The sequence below is a fragment of the Ixodes scapularis genome, unplaced genomic scaffold (genome assembly GCF_016920785.2).
Source record: "Ixodes scapularis isolate PalLabHiFi unplaced genomic scaffold, ASM1692078v2 PGA_scaffold0__279_contigs__length_252992795, whole genome shotgun sequence".
Lineage (NCBI taxonomy): Eukaryota > Metazoa > Arthropoda > Arachnida > Ixodida > Ixodidae > Ixodes > Ixodes scapularis.
The window spans coordinates 461,913-480,110 of NW_024609835.1; the positions used below are offsets into that span (position 1 = coordinate 461,913).

At 48.2% G+C, this 18,198-nt stretch overlaps 1 protein-coding gene across 1 annotated transcript in view; it reads right to left on the minus strand.

Annotated features, from left to right (window-relative positions):
• Positions 1–18,198, minus strand: part of LOC115325797 (probable serine/threonine-protein kinase dyrk2) — a 72,475-nt gene that overhangs the window by 20,603 nt on the left and 33,674 nt on the right. The window contains exons 3-4 of the mRNA XM_042288847.1: positions 8,145–8,546; positions 7,064–7,277 (exon numbers count right to left, since the gene is read on the minus strand). Coding sequence (XP_042144781.1) covers positions 7,064–7,277; positions 8,145–8,546 — 616 coding nt within the window. The remainder of the gene's footprint in view (positions 1–7,063; positions 7,278–8,144; positions 8,547–18,198) is intronic.

Sequence of the window (18,198 nt, forward strand, 5' to 3'; positions counted from 1 at the left end):
TTTGATTATAATGCAATTAAATGCACAGGTGCAAGCGAGCTAGACAAGAATGGCGAAAATGATCCCTGGAGAAGGGATTATTTTCACCTAGCTGTGTTTTGAGATTTGTGTTTGTCCCTTGTCCCTCTTGTTCCCCTTCTCCAGCTTCCACAGTTCATTTGCGACATGCTTGCGATGTGAGCTCGTTCTGTAATGTAATGTGAGCTCGTTCTGAGCATGACCACTGAAGAAGGTGATGGAGCCGACGATGTTGCGGACGATGTAGCAGACGATGGTGCTCATCCGGGCTACCTAGGGGCCGCTGAGGGTTCTACTAGGGATAACGTTGAGAGGAGGAAACGCGCAGGCCTTGTCTTCTAGGTGGTATTGCCTGAGCACGCGCGATGGGTCTCTTCCGCAAAATATCAGGGCCGGCTTGCTAGAAACAGCGTCTCAGGAGAGGCTGGTTAAAAAACAACAACCGCATCTCCACGTGGTGAATGATGTTGATTGGGGCGAAGCTCTGGTGGTGCTTGTCTGCGTAGATGCTGAACCGCAGCATGCCGAGCCCGTTCGTTTTCATTCATGTCACGCTGCGGTTAAATGCTCAAATGCGTATATAACCACGTTCCATACCACACATTCTCTTTCTGACATGGATGAAAACGAACGAAAGGCTCGGCATGCTGCGGCTCACCGTCTACGCAGACAAGCGCCACCAGAGCTTCGCCCCAACCAACATAATTCACCACGTGGAAATGGGGCTGTTTTTGTTTTTTTTTTGTTTTTTTTTTGCCCTACACGAGCACGGGAGCACGTGTTCACGTGCTCGTGAGCTCACGAGCAGGAGCACGTGCATCCGACGGCGGACGGACATAAGGACATGGCTAGCCCCTAAGGAGCTTCGCCCCTAAAAAAGCACAGCTGCAAAGGCTGGGGCGCGCGAGCGTCTTGAGACGCGGTTTGAGTCCCCCTCAGCTCGTCGCTGGCTTTGGCAGTGCTTTCTTTCCCCCAGACTCAGCTGAGACGCTGTATCTAGCATGCAGGCCCAGACGCCACGGATGCGCTTACAGCCCGATGAGCCGGACATTTTTGGCCGGGCGATAAGCACTGGAAATGTGCATTCCGAACGTCACTCATTTCCTCATTTTAATCAGTTCAACCAACAAGAAAGGTGAGTAGCGTCATGCCCTAATATCCAAACGGTTTCAGTGGCAAAAAGAAAACAAAACTGCGCCTTTTTTGGTTGGAAGACCAGTGCGCTTACCGCTCTCCTTTCTTTGGTGAGTTACTAGCAGGAGGAGGAGGACTGAGGATGAAACTGTATTGGTATTTCAGGATCAGGTATTGGCGGTGGTGGAGGCCCAGAGGGCCACCGCGCCCGCCAGGGCCCAGGAGGTGCTCAGGACTTGGCCCGAATCCTCCAGGTCGCGCAACATCTGCTCCCAGAGGTGAGGGGAGGGACGAGGGGGATGTGGGTCTCCGGGGTATTCGCAAAGGGAATGGTAGTGAGTGTCGAGTGCCCCGCAGGCAGGGCAGGTGGGGGTGGTAAAGAGGTGTTGGTGAGTGTGTATTAGTTGTGTTCGGTGGGGGAAAGTGTTGTAGGAGGCGCAGCATGTGTGCTGCCTCCTGGGACAGGTGTGGGTGCGGGGGTGGGTATTGGCGGCGGAGGAGGCGGTAGTGCAGGCTAATATCCCTGTATTGCACGAGGGAGGTAGGCTTGCCTGCAGGGGCATCGCGTTTAGGCGTAGTTGAAATGGCGGCTCGGTCAATAAGTTCGCGAGCACGATCGTGCACCATCTCATTAGCGTCTACGCCTGTATAGGCTGGTGTCCACAGCAGGGTCACGGTGTCGGATGGAGGGTCGTTTGTGAGAATTTCGAAGGCCATGGGGGACATAGTGCCGCGAATAAAGTTGTGGATGGCCTGCTGAGTGTGAGGTAGGACGAATTGGGGGATGGGGCTCTGCGCGAACGCAAGGGCAACGGCCGCTTCCTCCGCCGTGGTTGTGTTCGTAGTGAGGATGGTGGCCGCCGTGACGTTTGGTGGTGGGTGTTGGCCCAGAACAGTTACACAGTGTGCAGGTTTGTGAGGGTAGGGTGTGGCATCAGTGTGTAGTGTGCATGGTGATAGTGGGTATAGTTTATTGTGGGTGTTGGCTCGTGCTAGTTGCCGGGCTGTATGGAATGTTGGGTGCATGTGGTGAGAGATTGGGTGGACTTGGATGCGGTTACGTATGTCTGGTGGAATGGGGAGTGGGGGATTGGGGATGGTGGGGGGGGGGGGGGGGGGGAAGTATGTTTATAGAGTTAAGAATGTACTGCCCTGTGGCGAGGATGCGAGGCAAGTGAGTTGGGACATGTGGCGGGCTCTAAGTGTTCGCGTATTGTGTTGTGTAAGCAGGCGGTACGTTGGGGCGTGAGGGGGGAATAGGAGTGAATGTCTATATGTCTTCCTGAGGAGCGCATCAAGGGAGTCGAGTTGGGTGGGTGTAAGGTTAAGGTACGGTAGGTGGTATAGTATACGGTTGAGTAGAAAACTGTGGAGGCGGTCTTGTTCCTTGATGCCGTGGTGTTTGGTGGCGATCCTTCTAATGATGTCCGTGGTTTGGGTAACATTTCTTTACGTGTTGGAGGGTGGGTCCGGTGATCTGTTGTGTGTGAGGGTGAGGCCTAAAAGTCGAACTTGTTGTGTGTGTGGTATTGGGTCAGAGTGTATAAAAAGTTGAAAAGGGGGGGGGGGGCGGGTTGGGGGGTTTGTGGCAAGGGGGCGTAAAGGTGAGGAGAGCGGATTTGTGTGGGGAGCATTGGAGCTCCAAAAGTTCGATGTGGTGTAGGACTTGGTTGAGGCCGTGATGGAGTGTTGCTTCAATGTGTTGGTTGGAGCCAGAGTGGACCCAAAGGGCAATTTCATCTGCGTACAGTGTGCTGCGTAGCGTGGAGATGGTGAGGAGAGTGCGGGCAAGTGGGATTAGGGTAAGGTTAAAGAGAATGGGTGAGAGGACCGCTCCTTGTGGCGTTCCGCCGTCTGGCATGTGGAAAGGATTAGACTGGACATGGGCCCAAACGGATGGTAGCAGTACGTTGTGCAAGAAAGTTATAGATATAGTAGTAAAAGTGTAGGTCTAGGTTTTAGGATGAGATCGCTTGAAGGATGCTATGGTGTGAGATATTGTCCAAGGGTTTTTGGAGGCCCAGTGAGAGTATAGAGGTGTGATCTTGTTGAGAGAGGCGTTGGTGAAAATCAAGGTGATATTGTATAAGGGCGTCTTGCGAGGATAAGTTGGGTCGAAAGCCGATCATGTTGAAAGGGGGGGGGGGGGGGTAGTGCTGTGTGAGTTCAAGGTGCGCATTGAAGCGATTCTACAGGACGTGTTCGAGAAGTTTGCCAAGACGGGAGGTAAGGGAGATAGGGCAAAGGTTGTGTATGGAGTTTTTTTTTTCCAGGTTTGGGGATGAGGGTGGTGATGTTGGATTGTTTCCGGGTGGAGGGGAGGGTGTGGCTAAGCCAATGTTGGTTGAAGAGTTGTACAAGGTGTTCTAGGACGTCCTCATTGAGGTGACGTAATAGGGTGTTTGTGATGTTGTCATGTCCTGGTGTGATGTTGCGTTTGATGGCTTGCACCGCCGCGTGTAGTTCTGCAAAGGTGATGGGGGCGTCGAGCAGTGGGTTGGGGTTGCCAGTGTATTGTGGAGGACCAACAGGGTGTGATGAGGGAGGTGGGATGTATTAGGAGCGGAAGGTGTCGCATAGGGCGGTGGGTGAGAGTTGTGTCCGCTATAATTTGTGTGGTTTGGTGGCGAGATTTGGTCTTAGCAGTGCGCGGGTCGAGTAGGGCACGGAGGATGTGCCCAACCTTCTTAGTGGAGATCTGGCCCGGAATTTCGTCGTAAATGCATCTCCAGTTGTTCCTGGCTATTGTGAGTGCGTGCGTCTCGATTTTAGTTTGGAGGGTGTGTAGTTTGAGGCGAAGGTTGCGTCGGTGTCTATGTTTCTGCCAGCGCTGCTCGAGGCTGGTGTAGGCCTCCCAGAGGTTACGGAGGTGGGTATCTACACATTCCGCTGAAGTAGGAGGGTCGATAGTCTTGGTTGCAATCTGAGAGAAGGTGGATCGTCCATTGTTCTAGGTCGGATTCGCAGGTGGTGTTGGGTGGGAGTGGGCATTCGGTACGGAAAACATCCCAATCTGTGTGTGTTGGTGGTGGAAGGGGGGGGGGGGGGGTTGTGGAGGCGCCTTTGAGGGTAAGACACGTGCTGATGATGTAGTGATCGCTGCCAAGTTTGTGTGGTGTTGTGGAGGTGTGATGGGTGAGTTGTCCGGTGCAAAAGGTGAGGTGAAAGTGGGCGAATTATTTAATAACCCCTCGAATGCCACGCCCGAGTATACCCGTGAGCGCTCCCATGTAAGTTTCAGTTTCGATTTGCTCCCTACGTGCTCCAACTGGGCTGCCAGTCTTATTTACTCGTGTAGAGCAGTGTTTTGTATCGTAATAACACCTGTTGACGGAATGCAGAAAATTTGGTTTAGGGAATTTTATGACTCGGTTTGCGTCTTCCTTGTAGAAAGGCGCATGTCGTTCAACTTTACGCCTAATTGACAAAACTGAGATCCAAAAATAACTAATAAAGTCAAAAGGAACCAGTTAAAAAAAGTGATGCTTAAGGCCACTCGAAAACAGTAACACAAGGGTGCGAGACCCGGCTGCTTCTTTGCATAGTACCGTGCCTCGAACATATAATTCGAGAAACATATGGGCCGGAGTCATCCAGATATAAATTGACTTCAAGCCCATAGATAGCTTGTCTTTGATAAATAAACATACTCCCTAAAGCATGCTACAGTTTTCCTGCATGGGACCAAAATTTGTGTTCGACATACGAAAAAAAAAACGTTACTCAAAAAGGTAACACCGTCAGGCGAATTCCATGAAAAACACCGACGTGTTCCAGCGGCACGTTCCAAAGTCGGAACCCAGCGTTGCGCCAAGTTTAAAGCCCCGTATATAATGTATATAAGCCAATATGGCCCATTAAGATCGAACATACGAGGGTCGTTCTTAAAGTTCGTGTTGTTGGTGGCAAAGGAAAAACAAATATCACAAACAATTTGCACTATGAGACGTTTCTAGTTTCCGCACGTTAAATAAGTTTTTCAGAAAATGTCCAGTCAATTTCACATGATCAGTGATTTGCACATTAAGATTCCGGCCCGTTGGGTTCCGTTACCGCTCCAGCACATGCGGAAATAGTGCCGAAAGGAATCTACAACGGAAATGGTACAGCGTTCCCAAGCTAACCTTGACGAGTTTTTTGATCGTCTGGTCGCCATGGATGAGTGGTAGGTGTGCCATTGCAACCCCAAGACGAAGAAGCAAAGCGGAACGTTTAAGTACGCGGGTCAAACACTGCAAAAATACGCGAAAACAAATTCATAATTAACGAGCTGCAGTTGTTGTTGTTTGGGGGGGGGGGGGGGGGGGGTTAAGGGGGAGGTTGTAATGGTGTGCTCCTGACAGATATGGTCCGTAAAGGCCAAACAGCCTTCAGGGAAATATCGCCAGGACATTACAGGACCGGGAGTCTGTGACCGGTCAAGAATTCTGGGAAATCCCTCCTCCTTCTACTTTAGCCGAGCGAACGCTGGGAGTGGAGGCGACCTCCTCTCCAGCGTTCTTTCTGCTAAGAGAAGTGCGAGGAGCTTCTCCTGACCTCTAAACCTGTCACCGACTATAGGTTAGTGGAGGACATCAAGCGTCTTAGAGATTTGCCCAGGGGCTCCACCACAACGCAGGCACCGGTGGCGCATATGCAGCAGCTTCAGGCTATGAAATTCTGCCTCTGCTCCCGTACTCGCCAGCCCTTTCAAACCAGTGACTTTTGCACTCTTCGTCTCGCGAAGAAACCAACACCTGGCAAGTGGTTTCAGAATGACGACGAGGTGATCGTCGAAGTGGAACTCTTCCTCGGGGCCAAATTGAGGACAGATATACAACCAGGATATACACGTCCGTCTGTCGCCTTCTGTGATTCATATGTGGAAATAGACTAGCCTCACCACCGACGCTCGTGAGCGCAGCTCTCATCCTTCATTGCAATGTCACAAACTTTATGAGCGCCCCTCACAAGGACACCCCAACGGGAATCGAACCCGTGATATCGCACTAACTGAGCTAAGCGGCGCTTTCTTTGTTCTTTCCAAAACGGGAGACCATGTACCTGAGCTAAGCGGTGCAGGTGCTTACTTCATGAAAAATTTACACCAGCCTGATAAAGCTGACTGAGACCTGAAAGCACAGACTGCGCTAAGCTAAAACCACGCACCTCATGAGTGGTTCGCACTTATTATACTCCGAGCTCCATGGCCTTCTTCAGCGTCATAAATCTTGCATTTTTTGTGCGAGTTCCACATGCGCATCGCTGGGCAGTATACATATGAGAGACCTTCTCAGAGTGTTTAGCCTCCTCATAGCGTTTTTTTTTTTTTTTTAGAGCGCAGCTTTTAGGCGCCCGCCCGTTTCCGGCTGGAGCGGCATAACCACGCGTTGCATTATGCGCCGTTTGCCATAATGACGTCGCGTCACGAGGGTTACCCTTGTGGGAATTACGAGGGTTACCCACACGAGGGTTTCGTGGGTTACCCTCACGAGGGTTACCCGCCTGACGTCAAACGTGACGTCACGTGTGACGTCATTATAAGAAACATGTGACGTATAACGTCACGTGTGATGTCACTTCACGTCACACGCTGCTAACATTGCCAATTTTCCCGTTAAATTTACCCACCTGACGACACGTGTGACGTCGCACGCGACGTCCCGTGTGACGTCAGAATAATAAACGTTTCCCGCTAAATCTAGCGGGGAAGGAACAGGGGAATACCCTCCCCTCTGTACCCTCCCCTCCTCCTCCTCACGAGCTGCGCTCTAATTCGGCGTTACAGAAAGTTGTAACCGCCTTTAATTGTTTATTCACAGCCCTGCAGAGAGCGACAGCGCATAGATTGCATCCCTGGTTTACTTTGGAAGTCGGCGTGCGTCAATCTTATATTCGAACTTCCTTCCGATAGCCAGGATGCGAGTCTCACCTCCAAGTCAGAGCCACTCCTGTCTCTGTCTTCTTCAGACCCTGAGAGCCTTTAGAGAATACCTTCAGGGCATCGGCGTTGCTTTCCAGCTTCTTATTTTTGGCTCGGAGCGAGTCGTAGAATAGATAATCACACTGGCCATCGCGCGGGAAGTCTTGTATCGCGTGGGCTGGACCGAGAGTGCAGAACAGCTTGCCCGGCTTTCTGGCAGGAGCTGCGTTAGCAAGAATCCTTCCATTACTCTAAAACAAAAATTGGGAAATTGCAAGATGGCGAAGCCCATCATGTTTCGTCTGCCAGAAATACGTTCCACAACTGCCATCCCGCACGCGTACCGTCCTAGTAAAGGCTCGTTCACACAGACCCGTTTTCTTACGTTACGTTACGAAAAGTCACCGGGAAATCTGTGCTTCGTATTAAGCGTGGCTACCAATACAAGTAGATAGCCTGGCACGCGACATTTGAGACACGAATGTTTCGGTGACGACGAGCTAGGACGGTGAGTTACCGTGGCAACCAAGGACACAAGGCTCGTCGTAACGTAACGGAAGGAGTTGAGCTCGGTTCAACTTTTCACACAGCACCGTTTTCTTACGTTACGTCTAAGTCACCGCAACATTCGTGTCTCGAATGTCGCTTACCAGGCTATCTCCTTGAATTGGTAGCCACGCTTAATTCGAAGCACAGATTTCCCGGTGACTTTTTGTAATGTAACGCAACGTAACGTAACGTAAGAAAACGGGTCTGTGTGAACGAGCCTTTATGCTTGCAGAAAACCAAATCTCGCTTATTCTCGGGCCCCTTATATGCAGTCGAATGCCGCGGGTATTTAAGAAGCTCATACTGTGCAAGGCTTGCGAGGCCTCAACAGACCCAACTCCGGAGGCTCCCCCTGTAACATAGCGGAAAAATAATAGCTACAAAAAGTAGGTGAACAATTAAGGCTCAGAATAATAAGCCTTTTGTCGGAAAGGGAAGGTTGAGTGTCTACGAGCTTCCCACAACACGTAATACATGTACAAGCGAGGAACACAAAAACAGCGAAACTTGTGGCGCAGTTAATAAAGAGCGAATGTCTTACGTGTTATACCCGGTGGCCTGGGCTTTCCGGTTTTCCAGGTCGGTTTTGGCGTTGTAGTGGTCGTCGTTGTGGTGGTCGTCGTTGTAGTGGTCGTCGTGGTAGTGGTCGTTGGTTTCCTTGTCGTTGGTGGCTCTGCTGTCTTGATCGGTTCTTTTGTTGTTCCCGGTTTTGGGGGGGATGGTTTAGTTGTCGGTGCTTTGACGGTTTGTTCGCTTGTCATTGTCGTTGTTTTGCTTACGGTCGTTAGGGTAGACAGTTTCTGACTTGAACTTGTCGTGCTGGCTTCGGCGGTAGCTTTGCCGGACGGAGCGCCCCCCTCCGAAGGCGGCAAGTATTTTTGAGGCTTATTGTCGTCGTCTTCGCCGCCCCCACCTCCGGATTTCTGGCTGTCTGAACTCCCGCCTTTAAAAACAAATCTGTTCAAGTAGCGCTTCACTGCAAAGCCACTGGTTTAGTATTGTCGCTCACCAGGATGTTCGCGTGTTCAGAAATGCCCTCCGTGAAAAGAACGGCGAAGCGACTGACCGCAAAGCAGTGGCACAGGTTACGATCTATAGTCACTGAGAGTCGAAGAAACGGCAGGGTGGGGGGGGGGGGGGGGGGGGGGGGGGGGGCTCTGAGCATCCTCTCTCCGCAACCAATCAGATTGGGGCATCGGCCGATAAGAACGCCAAAGAACGAATTACGAGGAAGAAACATAAAACGCCACACCCTGCCTTCCTTATGCAGTGACTCTAGAACGGCTTAAGACAAAGAAAAATCAAGATGTGTGGAAAACAAAGAAGGGCAACACTGACGAGCTAATAGGGGGACTATCAATTTCCGCTATCAGCTCACTAGAGTTTCAGAGCTTGGTGTTCGAAAGGTAATATTAGACTGTTTTGCTAGAATGTTCCTACGACTCTCTCCGCCAGCGCCCTTGCACGTGCATCGCATCGTTCTGGGGGGTATCGGAGGGTACCGGGACGATGTACTGAAACTCTCCATTATCGAGTAAACGTTAGGTGGCATTGGAATAAAATTCTGTAGAAACCAGCTCGAACAAGGTACAGATTCAGCCTGCTGAGGAACTTGCTGTCGCGGTGTACCACTCTACATGTTCAGAAGCTTTTAGATGCATCATCCCAGTACGCCGTCAAATTTCAAAACACCTTTCCTTAACCAGTTCAGCCAATGAGAAGGTCAACCAATATCATGTTCCCTCGCTCGCGCATCCTCGGTGGCAAAAGGGATGTGCACTCTTTGGCCACCTATAGCTACGTGAACATTTGGGGCACAATACCGCTCGTCTTTCAAATGGATTAAAATGAATAAAGCCCTAATGCATCACGTGTCACATTTACGGCGAAGCGTCTTATAGCCTACCAACGAACCACCATAGTAAGCGAGAGCTCAAGGGACGCAGGACTAGGCTACTCCCGAGCAGCTTATTATCGCTCCGCACTCAACGGGGCTGTGGCACCAGCCAATAAGAAGGCGGAAGAGCGACGCTTTTAAGCAGCCGTGCATGGGCGCCGCCATAACCGACCTTGAGTTTTGCTTTTCTTGTACTATGCTTACTTCACTTCGTGGTTACCGCAGCCGGACCGTTCATTGCCATATTCAATTCAACCGCGTCCTTTTCTCCAGCAATGGCCTTTGTGGGGGGGCTCGTAAAGGTGGCTATCAGTAGCGCGGCATCTCGGTAAGATGAGAGAAGCTCAACAATGGCGGCTGTAATCTGGAGCGTGTTTAAAACGTCTACACTTCAAACAGAACTTGGTCGCTGCCTTAAGGTTGGCAACACAGGCGTAATATTGGAGGGAGAGAGTCGGGTTCTGCTTTCTAGCTTAGACTGAACTGTGATTACACGTGTGAAATAACAAGACTGCTCGCCCACTGCCTTGATGTTACACTTAGCCTAAGCTTAACTCCAGACGCAGCCGACGCTACGAGCTCAAGGAACCAATCAGTCAGCGTCGAAAGCGCAACTTACTGGGTCTCCTTTGTTTATGATTGGTTCAGCAAAAATATGACTCGTACAGAAACATTACGAAGATCATGATGGTGCGCTTTCGATGCTGTCTGATTGGACCCGTCAGTTCGTAGCGTCAGCTGCGTCTGGACTTAAGGTGCAGCGAAGTAAGGGGCACTTTATGCCAGTATAGACAGCATGCAGTAGGCCGTTCTTTCATGGCGAATTCATGTCAGCGGGAGTTGATATCAAAACAGTGGGCGCGTCAAGTTAAGGCGCTCTAGCGCGCTCCAGAGGTCGGAGTGCACTCCTGCTAAACTAAATGACATCGGGAGCTTTAACGGCGTGTTCGGCAAACGGCAGGGGCGGTTCCAGAAAGACCCCTGAGGAAGGGCCCCGTGAAAAAAAAAAAATGGGGGGGGGGGGGGGGGGGGGGGTACGGTTACAAAGAGGGTAGATTGTTAGCGTGGACATTTAGTCATGAAACCCCACTGCACGCCTCATTGCGTTCTGGATCTTCGTTACAACGCACGCATAAATAGTAGAGAGCGGTCATTACTCCTGAGCGACGGTTCCGACATCTCCCGCTTCAAAGCAGGAGCTTACGGAATATTTATATAACTCTGTGCCCACCTCGCGCTACCTAAGACTAGAGATTATCATGTTTTCGATAAATGCCAATAAACCACGAAAATTGACCCCTGAGCCTGTGTTATCAAATTTGGGGAAACCCAAAAAACACCAAATTGGAAGTGTCCTCGAATAATAAAAGAAACCCGAACTTTGCGGGAAGAACCTTTTATCTAAAGGTTTATGTTCTTTTCACAGAAAACACCGGCCACAAATAACCGTCCTCGAGGCTGGTTTTTACTGTGGAACACATCTCGTTGCTTTTCCTTGGCGGTACAGGGAGGCCTTTCTTTTTTTCGGGTCACGTTTTCCGGAGCCTGGAGCATCCCACGCCCCTTCAACACAATCTCCGATGAACTTGATTTTTTGTCCAACACCGAAATTTGTTACCAAAGAACACAGCAATCTGCAGGACAAAAAAAAAAAAAAAAAACCCGCCAAAACATCTCCGAATTTGAAGAATAATAAAACCCGAAAACAGGAAACCGTATATAATAAGCTGGGCACCAGCAACACGTGGAGATGCGCTCGAAGCAAGGCAAGCTCTAGCTAGATGGCGCTCTACAGGTTGACCAGGCTCACTCGCGATGTTTACATAAGGAAAGCAGAACGCCGGCCTTGACTCGTGAGTCATGAGCGATAGAAGCTTTCATCGCAGTCGCCGAGTCCAATTAGACAACGATCTCTTTGAGGTCCTCAAATAAGTTTGAGCTTTTCAGATTGCCACGCGACATTTGTGCGTGGGTTGTTATGCGACGAAGCGTTTTCCTAAAAACTAAATAAGTTAAAGGCAATATAACAAAAACCCTACCATTTTCGTCTGCACTGCGCAGGGAGTGATGTATTCGATAACGTCCATAAGGGCAAGCAAGAGTTGATCTGCTCGGACACCGGACAAAAACAAATACTAATCACACATCTCGGGAATCAAATTCAATTGCTCATTGCCATTCAGGCCCCTCAAGATATCGGCGTGATAGCTAATGACGTCTCCTCTCTTTTCGCCAAGGCCCTCAGAATGAATTCTTGGAAACAATAATAGAAGGATGTCGAAGTTTGTAATCCGTAGCTTTTCGCATTCAGAAGTGCTAATAGAAGGCATCTCGACTGGACAGAAGACGGTGCTCGAAGTAAAGTAATGACCCTAAAAAAGACCAGACACCCTGACGTCCGTGGAAGAGTTCCCTGTTTCTGTCGTTCAGAACTTTGCTTATTTTCGACGTTCTTCGGCCGAAGCCCTCCGAGGATGACGGTGATGCTCGCTAGTTTAAAAAGCCCATTAACAAAAAAAAAAACACAGGCTCGGTTGTTTTATTTATTTTCTTTTCCGCGCCGCGTTGTCACGAGGACGTAAATGCGTTTCGACACTTGGGGCCCCTGCTTATCCCCTTAACTGGCAAATCGGAGGAAAAAAAAAACGAAATGAATACATGGTTTGTACAAACATCACAGAGGTTTCACTGCCAAGTGCTCAAACTTCAAACTTTGAAAGTTCGAATTTCTTGTGTTCAGATACAAACGTTTCGAGCTCATCGAATATTATTGGCCTCCCGCCCCCTGTTTCCGTCACTGACTTTCGGTAACATAATTCGCGTTTGCGCTGTTATCGCTGTCGCGTGGGGCCTCCCTCGTCTCGCGAAAAACAGCTCCTGTTGTTGTCGCTGCTGCCGCCGTCTCCGCGCACGTATTCCACGGAAATCGTCATTCAACAAACACTTAATAAGTTTAGACGGGACGGGGGTCATGTTTACGCGCGCGTCGAGACACGAGAACCGGGAACGTTGAAAATAAGCGTGAGATAGCGCCTCGCCATCTGACACGGTGGAGCACAAATACCCAAAGTCTGGAGCTCGCTAAGGCGCCCATTTCAAACGTGAGGAGCGATTTACGGCGGTTTGTGTCCCACCGCCAGCTTTTCAGCGCTGGATACGAATATTGCCATCTCCGAAAGAAGAACAAAATGAAGCATTTACAAAAGCCCTGCCCATACAAATTCGGTAACCGAGACGGTACTAATATATTCAAACGACGAGTAGAACTCACCATTATTGCGAGAGCTCATATTCCTGTAGAGTACGGCTCTCTAGTCCTTCTTACCTCAATCTTTCATACTAAGGATAGGTTGCAGCGCTATGTCCAGCAGTAACCCCAAAGGCTGCTTAGTTACTTTAAGACTGCCAAAAAGGCGAGCCACGTAAAGCTCTAGAGTTCACATTTTCAATGGGAAACTTATAAGTCAAGCAGAAGTTTAAGAAGAAAGTTAATGGAAGCTTAAGAATGGAGTTTTATGAGAATTACTTCTTTGTAAAGTTGGCAACACGCCCAAAGTTGAATATTCCTCCACCGAACACGACACTCTAGTCATAACACTGCGTTAGTGGCTTAGAAATACCATTACCATAAGTTGCCACCACTCAGGAGAACAACGCCAAATGAGACCCAAGTATAGGACCATACAGTATACGTAGATGCAGTTGTTTTCTGTTCCTATGTCCTCGCAAACCTTCTCGAAAGCAGTTAAAACAAAATGTGTCGTACTCTGACGTCGTTTCAATGTTTGACAATTGTTCTCATCCTGTCACAGCCATAGTCACTGCCAGGATGAAAACGGCGGGGCGTCTCTTTGGGAAGACCTCTAGGGCGGGCTCGCTGCCTCCGGCCGTCCATCAGCTACGCGTCCAAGCTCGAAGCTCACGAGGCGCCCAAGCCAGGAAGCTCGCGCGGGACGATGGACAACTGAAGGATCTCTCTGCCTTCTGAATTCTTTCAGCGAGTATACGGGCAGAAACAGCGGGAGAGGAGCAGATAAGAGCGCGCGGGGTTGTCAGAGCGCCGAGCTCTGGTCGGAATGATTAGTTGATGGACGTTACTCTACTCACTGTTAGAACGCGTCTGCCCACTCATCTTCAACCACCGCTTCCTATATACTGACAAAGTCTCGCAGATCGCCACGAGAAGAGGTTGCCAACATGGAAAAGGAGGAGCGGCAGACAACGGATGAGAGGAGGGCCGCGTGACTGGCGCCCTGCTGCGGCGAGACGCCGAAACACACTTCTCTCGAGCGAACAAGTGTGTTTCGGGTCCTCGGTGCTGCAAAAGCTGTGCACTGACGTCCAGGCTACCCGAGAATTGGCTCTTTGATGCCCTGTGGTGCCAGATCCTCGCGCTCCAAGTCTGCAACCAGGCGCTCCGTGGCCCCGTCGTCGAGCTGCCAGGCTTTGGGAGTATCTATAGAAGTCTGTGCTCCAACACGCTCTGACTTCCCAGCGAGTTCCCATCTTATCCTCTTCTTTAGATGTTCCACTCATCCGGTAAACATTTTTTTTACGTTTAGCAGCCAGTATTTAAAAGACGGCGCTCGCTTTTTGCCTTACCTCTCGATGCAAGCAGGGCTACCAGGAGGATGATGAGCAGGACAGACCCTACCCCGACAATAACTAGTGTCGTCTTCTTCTTTCCATCATCCGGTGAACTGGGTGCGAAGATGTAACGGCACAGGTATTACGTGAAAAGGCAGACTCGGCAAAGCGATGCTCGCACGATGAGCTGCAGCCGAGCGCTCACGGCGTAGAATTTTCCACTTTGAAATGTTTCATTCGGTGTCGTCCACACGCGCGGCCGTGTGAACGTGCTGGGTTTGGTCAGCGTATGCGAACGTAACGGACCGGTAAATTTGTAAAGCACACGTTTTGTGCGATTTATATTGAGATAGAGAGAGAGAGAGAGAGCGAGAGCGCGGATGTTTTATTCTGAAGGCATTGAGTCCTCGCGATAGTTTTCGTAAGCGCGCAGACGGACTTCAGTTATCCTCTGTCTTCCGATTGATACAGGTTACATAATGTAGTGTACCGACCCCGACGCTACGCTGGCGTGAGCGCACGTGCAAGTCAGAAACGAGGCCGGGCCAGGGTTCCGCGCGCCATGCAAACGCATTTATTTATTTATTTATTTCACATACTGTCAGTCTCGAGTCGGGACTCTTACAGGAGTGGAAAAGAAGAACAATTCGACAATGGTACACATGGTTCAAAAGCACACCCGTTCACTCACATACAGATTATGCCAATATGCCTAAATATCTAGAAACACGCTTAATGAAGAAAAGAACTTTTCTGCATCTTGACATGCCACCATACTTTCCGGCAGGGAATTCCACTCGCGTAATGTGCGTGGAAAAAAAGATTTTTTAAAACATTCCTTGTTATATCTGTATTCTTGTATATGTCGACTATGTTTGTTTTTTTGAAAATCTAGATTGGTGAGGCGTAATATAAGATGCTTTGTCAATAAAAACAAGGTCATTAAGAATCATAAAGATAAGTTTTAAGCGCTTTGTTTTTCTCCTACTGCTAAGCGATGGAAGGCCGGCTTGCGAACGAAGCTGGGTAGGGGATTCAAGTCGGCGATAACTAGAAAATATAAAGCGCACTGCAAGCCGCTGGACTCTTTCGAGTTCCCGCTCAAGGTACATCACGTGAGGATCCCACACTTCTGACGCATACTCAAGTAAAGGCCTGATCAGCGTTTTGTACGTCGTTAGCCTTGTTTCTACGGACGCAAACTTAAGGGATCTTCGGAGGAAGCCCAATCTACTGTTGGCCTTTTTAACTATATTATGGACGTGCGTACTCCATTTTATGTCGTTTGTGGTCGTGACGCCAAGGTGTTTGAATTCATTCATGCAGGACAGCAAAGTACCATTAAGTTTGTAGGGAAATATTAATGGTTGACGTTTGTGAGTGATTGTCATACATACTGTTTTTTTTTTTAGATTTAGAGACATTTGCCAAGTGGCACACCATTCATCTATTCTAGTCAAAAATCTATTTAATTTCTCCTGATCAGAGGCCGCATGAACTTCAGTGAATATGAGACAATCGTCCGCAAAGAGCCTAGCATGCACTTCTTGATCCCCTACTAGGTCATTTATAAATACTAAGAACAACAACGGGCCCAACACGGACCCTTGAGGAACCCCCGACGCAACATCACGCATATCTGAATAGCCTTTTTTGATGCTTACATACTGTCTACGATTTTTTAAAAAGGATTCAATCCAACCTAGCAACAGTTGTTTTTTTAATATCGGACGTAATTTAATCATTAACTTCTCATGGTTTACTTTATCAAAGGCTTTCTGGAAATCTAGAAAGATACAATCTACCTGTCCTCTGGCGTCTAAAACGCGAGAAAGAAAATGTACGACCTCAGTTAGTTGCGTTACAGTAGATAGACCCTTTCTTAATCCATGCTGCTTGTCATTCAATTGGGAATGAGTGGCTAAAAATGATTTAATATGCTTTGAAACTATGTGTTCTAAGAGTTTACAGCAACTTTATGTTAATGAAATTGGCCGGTGGTTCATTAGACTGCACGCATCACCTGACTTTAAGATTGGAATTACTTTAGCCATTTTCCAATCATCCGGTATAGCAGCTGACTGTAGTGATTTTTGAAAAATAATGAAAGATATTTGGCTGACCATTCTGCGTATCTCTTTAAAACAGAATTTGGAACCTGATCGGGTCCTGCCGATTTCGAATGGTCAATGTTGAGTAAAAGCGAAAAGATTCCCTCGTATGACAAAAATACATCATCTATCGCCGGGATGTTTGCATACGTATGAAACACTGGTGCCATACCATAGTCACTAGAAAACACTGTAGAAAAAAACTTATTGAACGTATTGGCTATATCCACCGGTTCAGTGACTGGCTCATCATCACTAACCAGCTTTGTGATTTCGCTTTTCCTGGGGGAGAGATACCGCCAAAACTTTTTGGGTGCAGTTAATAGGAAGTTAGACATTCTTATATTATAAAACTTGTGCTTAGCATTTTTTATTGCTGTCTTTAGGGTGGCACTCAAAGTTCGAATAGTTGCACGTATGGTTTCACAATTGGTTTTGCGCAGCTGCACTCTACATCTCGAGATTTTTCGCTTTTCATGCACGATATCTTTCGTGATCCACGGATTGTTTCTATGCCTTTTTTTTATCCTTGTGGGAACGTATTGATCAATGCATTCGATAACTATTGTTTTAAACTTCAGCCATAAATCGTTAACATCGTTTGCAGGGTTAAGACTCAAATCTGTAAAACCGGGATAACTAGATTCCAACTTATCTAATATAACAACACCATCCGCGTAATCGAAGTGTTTGTATGTTGTGACATCGCAACACGTACTTGGCAGGTTTTCAAGATGCAGAGACAAAGTAACCATGGAGTGATCAGATATGCCTGGTACTACACTATATTCAAATGGGTACAACATGACGCTGTCACTAAGAAAGAATAAGTCAAGAACAGATTTGCATCCACTTTGGTTTCGTGTATAGTCTTTCACTATCTGGGTTAAACTGTGAGAGAAAGTCATATCGATCAATGCAGAAGCCAGAATGACGTCCTGGTTTCCAGGCGTTAACGCATCCCAATCGATGCCTGGTACATTAAAGTCTCCCGCAATTATAACATTATGGTTGTTGGCCCGGGTTTTAATCAAAAAGTCATTTAGTTTTTTTATGAAGTCAAAGCCGGAACCGGGTGGACGATAGACAGCCCCTATCAATATTTCGATGTTGGGTAGTTTTACTTTGCACCAAACGCTCTCAATGTTCGATGAGTTTTCGATTAAATTGCAGACAAGGTCACGCTTAACAATTATAGCGACACCACCTCCCCTGCTGTCGCGATCTTTTCTTAGTATTTTAAAACCTGGAGGGACTATCTCATCATCCAACACAAGCCCATGCAACCACGTCTCTGTAACTACCGTGATTTCGGGGTCATGTTCAATTACAATATGTTCCAAGTCCTCTACTTTGTTAACAATACTTCTTGCATTAAGGTTAATAAAAAGAAAGCTTCGTTAGTCTACTAATACTTTACGTCACATCGGTTGCGACTGCCTAACTTGATATCCTCTTTCTGTAGTAATCCTAACTTTATCATTTATGCTGTCATCCCAAACATACGTAGTTCCATTTATTTTTAACTTGTCATGCATGAGAACACACTTATCACCATTGGTTCTGTTTACACGGCTATTGTCCCAAAGTTTCCGTCGAATATTTCTAACCCTTAAGGAAAAATCATCGTTGATAAATATCTTAGTTCCTTTTAGCTTGTTTGCGCTGCGAAGGATTGCGGTTTTTTTTCAATCAAGTTATCTAGTCACAGAAAAACTGGTCTTACTCTATCAGGTATCTGTCTTCCCAATCTCTCTATCCGCTGTACACTTTCGACGTCGATTCCTAGTTTTCTCTTTAAATACATTGTCAACAACATGCGCCCTTAACGATGCTTGGGTTTCGTGCTCATTTTCTAGAATGCCGTAGATTATAAGGTTTTTACGCCTTTCCTGGTCTTCTAGGAGCTCTACTTTCGTCTGCAATTCCCTGGAGGCTTGCTGCAGATCCCTTAGAGGGGTATCTATTGCGGAAATTTGATTCTGGGCTTTCTGCAGCTC